At 21.9% G+C, this 11107-nt stretch overlaps 2 protein-coding genes across 2 annotated transcripts; both read right to left on the minus strand.

The window, feature by feature from the left end:
• Window positions 1-586: 586 nt before the first annotated feature.
• On the minus strand, window positions 587-2329 carry LOC127281634 (uncharacterized). The gene is made up of 2 exons (XM_051305445.1): window positions 2087-2329; window positions 587-1777 (listed from the first exon to the last, which is right to left on the minus strand). Exons 1-2 carry the CDS (start codon window positions 2233-2235, stop codon window positions 1438-1440), a joined length of 489 nt encoding a protein of 162 aa, XP_051161402.1. The 5' UTR covers window positions 2236-2329; the 3' UTR covers window positions 587-1437.
• A 214-nt stretch (window positions 2330-2543) lies between these two features.
• LOC127281636 (protein zer-1 homolog) lies at window positions 2544-10980 on the minus strand. Its single transcript, XM_051305446.1, has 9 exons — window positions 10108-10980; window positions 9406-9694; window positions 8775-9066; window positions 7308-7513; window positions 6734-6902; window positions 6133-6456; window positions 4592-4741; window positions 4178-4430; window positions 2544-4088 (listed from the first exon to the last, which is right to left on the minus strand). Exons 1-9 carry the CDS (start codon window positions 10565-10567, stop codon window positions 3958-3960), a joined length of 2274 nt encoding a protein of 757 aa, XP_051161403.1. The 5' UTR covers window positions 10568-10980; the 3' UTR covers window positions 2544-3957.
• Window positions 10981-11107: the final 127 nt, after the last annotated feature.

The raw sequence follows: 11107 nt of genomic DNA on the forward strand, positions 1-11107 counted from the left end.
TTAATTCAAATTGAAATGAAATATACAAAAAATTTTATACGTCTTATAAAATTAATATCACTAATAATAATTAATATGATTATTAATTTTCGTTTGAAAAAAAACAATGTTCATCTTGAATCTCTCAAAGTTTTTAAATAAAAATTATCGACTAATTAAAAAATAATTTAAATATTTTTAGAGCTTGGTTATAAATAATAAGAAATTTACAAATATTAATATAAATAAAAATTAATCAATATATAGAAAAATATATCATTAAAAAAAAAATGGCACAAAAAATATCAAATGCGACCCAAAAACAAGAATGAATCAAAAAAAATATTTTTTATTTCTTGTCCAATTTTAGAATATATTAAATAAGTTTAAAATGAAAATAATTGTTCAATCATTTATATTTCGAACCTAATGTTCGTCACTGATTTTTAAAAAAATTATAAAAATTTTGCAGAAATAATTTTGAAGGTATTCAAATTTCGACGAATTTAGTAGAAAATTGACCCCTCAATTAATAAATTAATGTATTTAAATAATGAGAAACTAATAATTAATTATCAATGGGATAACTAATTATGAAAAAAAATAATTAAGTGGCAAATGATTTATTAATTAGAGTAAATAATTTATATATTTTCATTTATAGAATGTCTTGATTATTTTTTTGTTTTTAAATACACAATTCATAGCTCGCTTTTTTATGCCACAAATAAAAATATACAATCAATTTCTTTTTTCTTTTTTTTATTATTATTTTAAAACATCGATATGGCTGTATCTTCTCGCACAAGCGTTAATATTATATACATTCCTCACAATTTATTTTTGTAATAATTATCAAATAAGATTTAAACAAATTTACATAAAAATAAATTAATAATACTATTAGTAAATGAAATAGTGTCTTTTTTTAATTTCTATACAATTTATAATAAAACAAAAAAACATTCCTTGCGCATAAAAATAAATTTTCAGAAGAAAATTTCATTTTTCTTCTATGTCACTCAATTTATTTATTTATTAAAAAATAAATTTGAAATTATTGACATACCAACATGTAAATAATAATTATTAATTAAAAAAAAAAAAAAATTCGTTAAAAATTACTAAAATAATCAAATAATTTACATAAAATAAAATTACAGAAATTATATTTTGTTTTTCCTCATTGAATTTTTGAAAAATTTATATTTTTTTCAGTAATTTGAGCAAAACGTCTAGAATTTACTTTTTAAAAATTGATTTTTCGATTTAAAACAATTGTTTGAAAAAAAATTGACAATAATTTTAATTATAATAATAATAAAAAAAAAAAGATGACTAATACAAAAATGTTGAAAAACATTTAGAATTGAATTTAAATTACAAAAAAATACAATATGATTAACAGAATCACAAAATATAAACAAAATGAATTGAAAATTAATTGAATTTACACGCTTATTTAATAACGGCAGATAAAATTGTTTGTATTCTAATTAAAACGTTGCGATTATTGCAAACAAAATTTTCTAATTGATAAGGCGGTTTTATAGCGAGTACATCTTCTATTTGAATAATATCATTATCCTCAGTAAAGGGAACACGATTTTCATCGAGTAATTTTTTAATTGCATTTTTACGTTCAATTAAATTTTTTTCTGATAAATTTGTCATCGAAGGACAAAATAATTCTGGTATAATTGTCACAGGATCAGAAGACAATTCAATATTTTTAACAGCATGTCCCATAATTATTTTCATTCGATATGTTGTATCATCAGGTTGAATCAAAATTATACTACAAACAAACAAATTTTCTATATTTACACATTTTTTTTCTTAAAAAAAAAAAAACTATTTTTTTCAAAATTTTATATTTCTAATATCCGTGAATTACAAACTACATTTAAAAAAAAAAATAAAAATTAGAAAATTGGTTTATTGATAGTACGACGAAAATTATATGTAATTTTGTTAAAAATTAAACAAAATATAAATATAATTACTTTTAATATTTGATAATGTAATTATAACAATTTAAAATAATAGTTTTTATCACAAAACTCATTAGAAAGTAAAAAAAAAAAAATAATAAATAAAACCTAACCTCTCCGACACCGGGTCAATGGTGTAAACAATTCCGGTTTGTGAATTTCCATCCTCGGTTAATACAGTAATTTTTTTATTTATATAACTTTTAAAAAGAAGAGGATCATTTTGAAAAATATTATGTATAAATTGTTGATTTTCTGCCATAATTTAATAATAAAAGATATTAAAAAGATAACTGAAATGACCAGACAAAATATTAACGTCAGAAAGCAAAAGACAAATAAAAACTTACCGACAGAAAACCCGCGAAAATTTTTTAAATTTAAATTTATGTGCTTTAAAAATAATTAAATGGTAGTTTTATATAATTTAAACTTATTTATAAATTAATTTACTTACTTTTGAAAACAATGTAAATTAAAAACAAACAAAAAATTCTATAAGTAAATTATCAGTAACGAAAAATTAAAATTGTGAAAGGTATTATAGAAATATTAAAAATATGTACAAAATTGTAATTCTTTTGCAACATTTATTAGAATAAGTCATTGTTAACTATATGCACCTTTTTTTTTTTTATTTTTTTCAAGAAAAAAAAATGTTTATTTTACTCAATAACTTCTAGATAATTTTATTTTCAAAAAAAAAAAAAAAAAGAAAAAGAAAAACATATTAAATTTTCTTATATTGCCTCAAAATTATAATAATGGAGACAATTATTCTTAAATAATATATTACTGCTATATGAAAAAATACAAATCTAAATCATTACATTTACTATATATCTCTGTTACGATAATATATTTTATTTATTTATTTATTTACAATAAAAGTAAAAAGTATTTTTTCTTTTTTCTCTTAAAAACAATTTCTCTTATTTGTCCCAATGTGTAATATTTCAATAATATATTTTCTAATTTGATGAATATTAATTTGCAAACATTTTTTTCAAAACAGATATTTCGTAAGTGAAGCCTTGCAAATATTTAACTAAACTTTTCATAGAAAATTTTTCTTTTTTTTCAAAAAAAAAAATAAAAAAAGGAAATAAAAATACTTTTTTCACAATTTGTAAATAATTAAAAAAAAACATCATAAATTAAAATTGTATTTTTGTAAAAAAGAAATAACCTCTATTAAATAATAATTTTTTTTTTTATTGCAAGACTTCAATATCTACAAAATATTAATATTATTTTACATCTAGAAAATAGTTATGTGATTTATCACTATATGTAAATATATATGAAGAAAAAAAAGAATTTTTGCCCTAGAAAAACCATTTTACAAAATTTTTTATGAAATGCAAAAAAAAATATATATCAAGAGGTCGTACCTTCTTCTTCTTCCATTTTTTTTTTATTTTCTTATTTTTAAAACAACTTTTTTTCTCTTTTAGAGAAATACTTACAATTAAATAATTAAAATTCACGAGTGTATTTTTCAAGGGACAATATCACAAATTGACAAATACTTTTCATATTTTTTTTTTCTTTCTTTTTTTTCCATTCGGATCAGTTCTCGACAATCAATAACGATTAATTTAAGGTTCAACCTCTTTCCGAAAAAACTATTTACATGCACGTATATGAATCAAAAAGACACACAAATTCAATTTTGATATCATAATTATTTGAGTTAAGTGTATTTTACGCGATCATTTTGCTGATGGAGAATAATTCTCAGGCGTTATATAAAAAAAACGGTTAATGGGAAGAGGAAATATTCTCCCAATCTCCGTAAAAAAAAAAAAAAAAAAAAAAAAAAAACAATAATGCCTATATTCGAGAGTACAGAAATATTGCAGCCAAGTAAAACTCTATTTTTACTAAATATTTAAATATATACATATTATGTATATATAAATATTTTTTTCGTGCCTTAAGAATACTCTCGAAAGAAAATTATTCATTATTCTTTTGTTGTTTACATACGACAGCTGACAACAACTTCATGAGCAAGTCGTTTTATCAAGTCATATGGCAAATCAGAATCTAATAAATTTTTTAATTTCTCTATTCCACCTTCGGAAATAACTAGATCGCAATATTTGTGAGCTGAAAAATAATAAATTTATTAATTAATTATAAATTAAATATTAATTAATTTATTATTAATATATTAATAAGTAAAATTAATTACTTACGATAAACTCTTGTAAGATTTGCTAGCGCCCAAACTGCCCAATGTTGACATTGTGGAGTGTGATAAACATCCAATAATCGAAGAAGCGGTAAAAATGATCTGTAATTTATATTACGCTCGGAATCTAAATTCCAACTATTTATCGCTTTCACCATTAGACTGAGTATCTCATTTCTCGATGGATTTTCAATTGACCAAGCTTCAACGCCGTCTGATACCATGTGTGCCAAAATTCCCGCAGCATTATATGACACCTTCAATTTTATCAATATTTTAGAAAAAAAATAGTAAAACCCAAAATATTTATCTCAGGTGTCAATTTGTAATAATTTCAAACTAATAAAATTAAAGTAAAAAAAAAAAAAAAAATCATTAGCAATAAATGTGAAAATTCAAAAAAAAAAATAATACATACTTCAATTCCATCACTTTTTGAGCGTAACAAACGAGAAAAAACCACAACATATTTTTCCTGCATCAATTGAGAACGAAGACTTTCCACTTCGGCAACATTTCCCAATAATCCCATCATATTTCTCAATAGTTCTTCTTTACTTGGATATTGCTAGAACAGAAAAAATAAAATAGAAAATCATTCAAATTTTTAAATAAAAAGGGGCAACTTTTTTTTTAAATTGCAAAAATACATACAGGATGTCTAACAACTGCTAGGAAAAAAATTCCCTGACTTTTCACTTACCTAAATTATAATAAAAAATTTTTATTTTGATTAACTAAAATTTATTTTGATACAATTAAATCATTTACCTGTCTATTATCCACTAATTTCATATGTATTTAAACCAAATAAATAAGGTTTCGTAAAAAATAAAATATTTAATGTGAAATAAATAAACTAATTCGGGACGTATAAATATTTTCAACATTTAATTTAAAAGAATTTTTACGGCGTCAAATCTTAAATTATCAAATTTTTATTTAGTAAAATTATATAAAGCTGATTTTCTAGTACATCGAATTTCAAATTAATACAATTTCAATTTAACGAAATTTATGTCAAGAAAAATTGCATAAAGAAAAATTTTTTTAACAGAATTGTTATTTTAGTAAAATTTGATTTATCAAAATATTTACTTTTAACAGAATTGTCATTGAATAAATCCACAATTAATAGAATTTCTATTTAACAAAATTCTTAATTAACAAAGTTTTTATTAAAGATAATTTTAATTCCAACTAATTCTTATTTAACAGAATTCTCATTTAAGAAAAATTCTACTTAGTTCTCTTTTTTTGTCAATTTTTATAGACATAAATTTTGTTAAATTGAAATTATATTAATTTAAAATTTTTAAAAAAGTATTAGAAAAAATGCTTTATAAGAGTTCTGCTAAATAGAAATTCTTTTAAATCGAATTTTAGTTAAATCTAAATTGAAAATTTTGCATAATATAAAATTCACTTTATACAATTTTGCTAAATAGAAAATCGATAATTTAATATTCGACTCCGTAAAAATTTTTATAAGTTAAATGTGGATATTAGCATTAAATAATAAATTATTTGTATTAATGAATAATTTACTTTATTTGAAGTTGAACCGATAAAATAAAAATGTATCAAATAATTTTTATTTTTATTAAAAAACCAAATATTTCACTGCAAAAAAATTAATTAATTGTTATCCAAGTTTAAAAAATCATTTATTGGATTTAATAAATAGTAGTAAATTATTATTGACTTAATGAATATAAGATATATCACATGCTTAATAATTGAGTGTGAAGGCCAACTTTTTAATTTGCATTTGCTTTGGGAAAAAAGTAAAAAAAAATTTTGAAACTAATAGTTACTTTAATTTATTCATAAAAAATTTCAGAAAATTAAAGAAATTCCCTGACTTTTCCTAACCATTTAAATTCCCTGACTTCCCTAACTGTTAGACATCCTGGACATTTCTTAATTTGACAAAAAAATAAATAAATAAATGCCTACTTTTGCACATTCGAGGAATAAATCCATGCCCTGTGTATTTAAAAATCTCTGACAATTTATATCAGTTTCATCGGTCATATTCCACATTGTGGACCAAGCAACTTCCAAGACATCATCAAATATATTCGATGTCACTCTGTATTTAACCAAATGTAACATTGTTTCAACACAACCCAATTTTCCAAGTAGTCGCTTTTCTTTGCCTTCAACTTGACATGCCAGAGAATTTAATAAATATATTCCAATTCGTTGCACAAAACTTTCTGGCTCTGAATTTTTTGCAGAATGCAAGAGCAATCTCACTAAAGACTCGTAACCCCACATCTGTAATTCATTTAAAAAAATAAATAAATAAAAAGAAAACATTAAAATATGCGTTTCATAAATAGCTTTTTTTAAAAAATAAATATATAAAATTTATATTAATTAATAATAATGAGTATCCATTAAAATTCAACGTTTGATATTTGGAAATATTTCATAAAGAATCATTTCTGTTGCTTTCTGAAGCCAAAAGATGAAATTAAATATTTTTGATATATTTCTTTTTTTTCTCGTATATAAATAGGAATTAGAATGAATTAAATTAAGCAAGACGAACCACATCCTGAGGTATGCGAAATTGGCAAAGAGCCAAACAGCCATTACGCATCATTGTCTCTTCATCTTTATGAGCGCTCATACCCGCAAGTAACACGCCAATTATTCTTTTTTTCATACTGGCATTAACAGGATTTTCTCTTGAGCGGATAATATAAAAGAGCGTCGCACTGTTAAATAAAACACAAACATTTAATTACATTTCAAGAATCAGCGTAAAGATAATTCATAATTTCTTTTAATTTTAAAAGAAAATTCTTAAATATAGACAAAGTAAAAAATTAAATTAAATTAAATAATTAATTAAATTTATAATTAAAAATGTCACTGAATAAAAAATAAATAATTAAATAAACAATAAAATAAATTTTAAATTACCTATAAAATGTAATAAAAATTTTAGTAAAGAAAATAAAATTTTCCATTCGTTTTTTCTTATTAAATTGAATTTAATGTTTAAAATATTTAGTATAAAATATGATTCTTATATTGACGTTCAGAATTTTATTACACTGTGATTATAAAAAGAGATAAAAATTATTTTTTTTTTTTAAGAATGATGATCTCATTATTACCTTCCAGATATCTGAATGTGTTTCTCAGAAGGATGTTTCTCCATTGCTTCTAAAACTATACAGAGCGCTTGATCCATACGTTTGCAATTTTCAAATCTAAACACTTGATATAAATCATTTAAAATTTTTTGCAACAAATCTTCTTTGTTATTCATGCAAACTAATGCTGCCGCTAGAATTTGATCCTCATTAGCATCTCCAGCAATCTGTGAAAAAAAGAAGAAAATAAATAAAGTAAAAAAATTTGTGTAAATAAATAAATGAATATAGAACAAATCTTATTTTATTGCATTTATCACTAGAGACAATTTAAAAAAAATTATAATTGATTAAAATTAAATATTGATTGATAATTCTATTCATTATTATTATTTATTATTTAGGCTTTTTAGCCTGTTATATCAAATAAATAAATAAAAAAATAAAATTATTTATTATTTATTAGTAAGAAATGATAACCAAATTAATTTTTTTTTTAAATAAACAAGATGAACTTACTTTATGTATTTGTCAAATTATATCAAAATTATTTTAAAAATGTAACATTTTTAGAAAAAGAAATTGTTTTTTAAAAATAAATTTAACAAAATAAAAATTAAATTCTTTTTAATTGATTTTTTAAAGAAAAAAATAAATTTTTTTTTTTTTACTTTTCTCTTAAATAATTTTATTTACCTACAAGTTTTACTCTTTTTAAAGGAAAAAAAAATTATTAATTTGCAGACAATAATTAAATTTTACAGAACTAAAAATAATTTATCAATTGATTTTAGATAACATTTTTTAAAAGTAATTGAATTTTCATAGATTTACAATTTAGATTTTTGAAATTAATTCAACTTCAAGTGATTTATAATTTAAAATTTTTTATGATTTCTGTTACTAAAAAATTTATTAGAAATTTTCAATTAAAAATCGTTGGTAACTTTATTTGCTAATTTTTTTTAAATTATAAACAATTATTAAATTTCATAAAAATTTTAATTGAAAATTTATGATAATTGAATTTGTGAAGAATTTCATTAAATTTATTAAAAATAATTAATTTAGTAAAGAATTTTAGTTAAAAAATTTGTTTTAAATAATTGAAATAAAAAAAATTTGAAGAATATCTGCATTATATATACTAAAAAAATATATCTTGTTTAAAAATTTTGTAAAAAAATGTAAAAAAAAGTCGAAAAAGTCGCATTGTATTAAAATAAATAGAAAAATAATAACTAACTAATTAACTAAATTTGTCTTTAAAAAATTAGTTACAGGAGAATTGAAAAAAAATTTTAATTGTAACAAAAAAAAAAAAAAAATGTTTTCCTCTAAATCATTGATGATAAAACGTTGAAAAGTTCACCCGCGACGTATAAATAAGTCGCATTTCTTAAAAACAAAAAGTCAAGAAATTCTAATAATTATGAAATGTCAAAATTCACATTTAGAGAATACATGAATTAATAACAATTAACTTACCACTAGTGCAGGAATGTCGTGCCTTGAACAAGCTTGATGTGACGTTCCATATAAACCAAGAAATTGTAGGGGATTTTTAACTCGCGATGCAAGACCCGGAATATCACTGAGTTGATCAAAGAAATAATTCTTTTTATCAAGTGATCGTTGAATGACCCCTCGACCCGCGAGATTTGTACCACCAATATCCAATGAAATTAATTCCGGTAATCCCATAACTATTTCCGAAAGAATCGTATCAGGCATTTCGAATTCTCCATTTATTGGATTCGACTGCGAAATGTCCAAATACCTGAAAAGTAACATTTTTACACATAAACCTGGGAAAGAATAATTAACGATTATCTAAAATTTAAAAAAAAAAAAAACGTTGGAAAATCGATTAAATAAGCAGAGAACCAACGAAAAAATTCTTCAACGTTTTTAAAAACGTAAAATCAATAATTATAAAAAAATTTATAATTTAATATTAAATATTTAAAATAGTTGCAGCTTTTCCATTCAGTTATAATAATTGTAAAATTATTTATTCAGAATATTCTAAAATTACTTAACAATTAAATATTCATTTATATTACGAAAAAATTTACATGTAAATAAATAATTTTGCATAAAAAATTCATATAAATACCTCAATTTTTTTAAATGAGTCACATTTTTCACAAAGGCTGGCGCATCATGCGTTAAATTAACATTGTAAAGAACAAGAGAAACTAAATTTTCCACTAGACTGTAGAAATAAAAACTTTTAATATTTTCATTTTCCGATAAATCCAAATGACTCAAATTAGGGAGTGTCAGCAAAATAATTGTATATTCTGAATAAGGAATTGAAATATTTCCCAATGTTAAACGCTTCAAATTTGGAGCATTAAATACATAACCCCTCTTATAATATTTTTCATCCAATTTGCCATTTTCTGAAAATAAAAAGAAACATTATTATTGTAACGAAAAAAATTTTTTATTTACAATTACATGCAATTTTTCATTAAAAACAAAAAAAAAAAAAAAATAAAAAAAATTCCAAAATTAAAAATATAATTTAGAATTTTCTCTCCTGCACTCGAAATATCATCACTGCAAGGAAAAATGTACTAAAATATAATCAACGAGAAATAAGAAATCAAAACATTCGTCACAACACAAACATAGATTCTTAATCATCAAAATTATATTTCTGTAATGATAAACACACAAAATAATCTTAAAGTTAACGAAAAACATTCATACAAGAATCAATAAAAAAAATATATATAATTTTAAAATATTTTTAAATTCACAAAAAAAAGACAAAATATATACAATTAATAAATAGTAAACAATGTCTTACCGGTTCGAAATTTACTTATACATCCATGAAAAACGAGACTTTGTAAATTTTCCGAATTTTCATTTAAATATTCAATCGAGAGTTCCGTAATATTTGAACAATTATTAAATTCCAATTCCGTTATTTTATGAGCAACAATTGTAAGAACCGATGAATCTGTCAGGCTACAATTACTTATTTTCACACGTTTTAATTTAGTGACGAGAACATTTTTAAAAATTGAGAAAAAATAATCATTCTCCTCAATTGCCTCACTTTGTTGTGAATATAAAATAATTTTATCACAAATTTCACTAGGCAATATTAAACCTTTCTTGAGTGTACGATGACCGCGTTTTCCCTTCGTTGAAATAATATCCAAATTTTCACATATCACTTTAAAGCAAAGATTTGTTAAACTCTCAACACCCGAATATTGATTGACAACAAATAGATCGTCAAGATTCCACATGGTTTTCATCTTAATTTGAAATAGAAGGGTTAATGAGAGTGAGGGGTGTAAAAAAAAAAAAAATTAAAAAGAAGTAAATAAATAAATAAATACTACACAAAAAAAATTCACAGTTTTTCTTCTCCTTTTTTTAACTGATGTCAAATCTGTCAAACGAATCAGCTGGAAACTCGGTCATTATCATCATCATATATTCACTGACGCAGAAACCCTTATATTGTTCAGGTTTTTGCGTCACAAAAAAGACAATTTCGTCTCACTATATTTTATTCACTGTTTTAACACTTTAAAATACAAGACACTAAATTTATCCTTTATTCTCGATTAAATGACTTGTATAAACTATAATAATTTACCGAAAATTTATTAATACGACGCATAATGGATGGAGCAACTCACTTCACTATACTTCTATAACTGTCTAACACGCATGTTTTTTAACAATATTTGACTCACGTAGTTTTTTATGGTTTTTTCACGTTCCCTAACTTATCTCTTTTTTTGTGTTTTATAATTTGAAAAAAGTGTCACAATTTTGTTTAATTAAAT

This window comes from Leptopilina boulardi, unplaced genomic scaffold (genome assembly GCF_019393585.1).
Source record: "Leptopilina boulardi isolate dan_hultmark-lab unplaced genomic scaffold, ZJU_Lbou_2.1 LbouV2_273, whole genome shotgun sequence".
In the NCBI taxonomy this organism is placed as follows: domain Eukaryota; kingdom Metazoa; phylum Arthropoda; class Insecta; order Hymenoptera; family Figitidae; genus Leptopilina; species Leptopilina boulardi.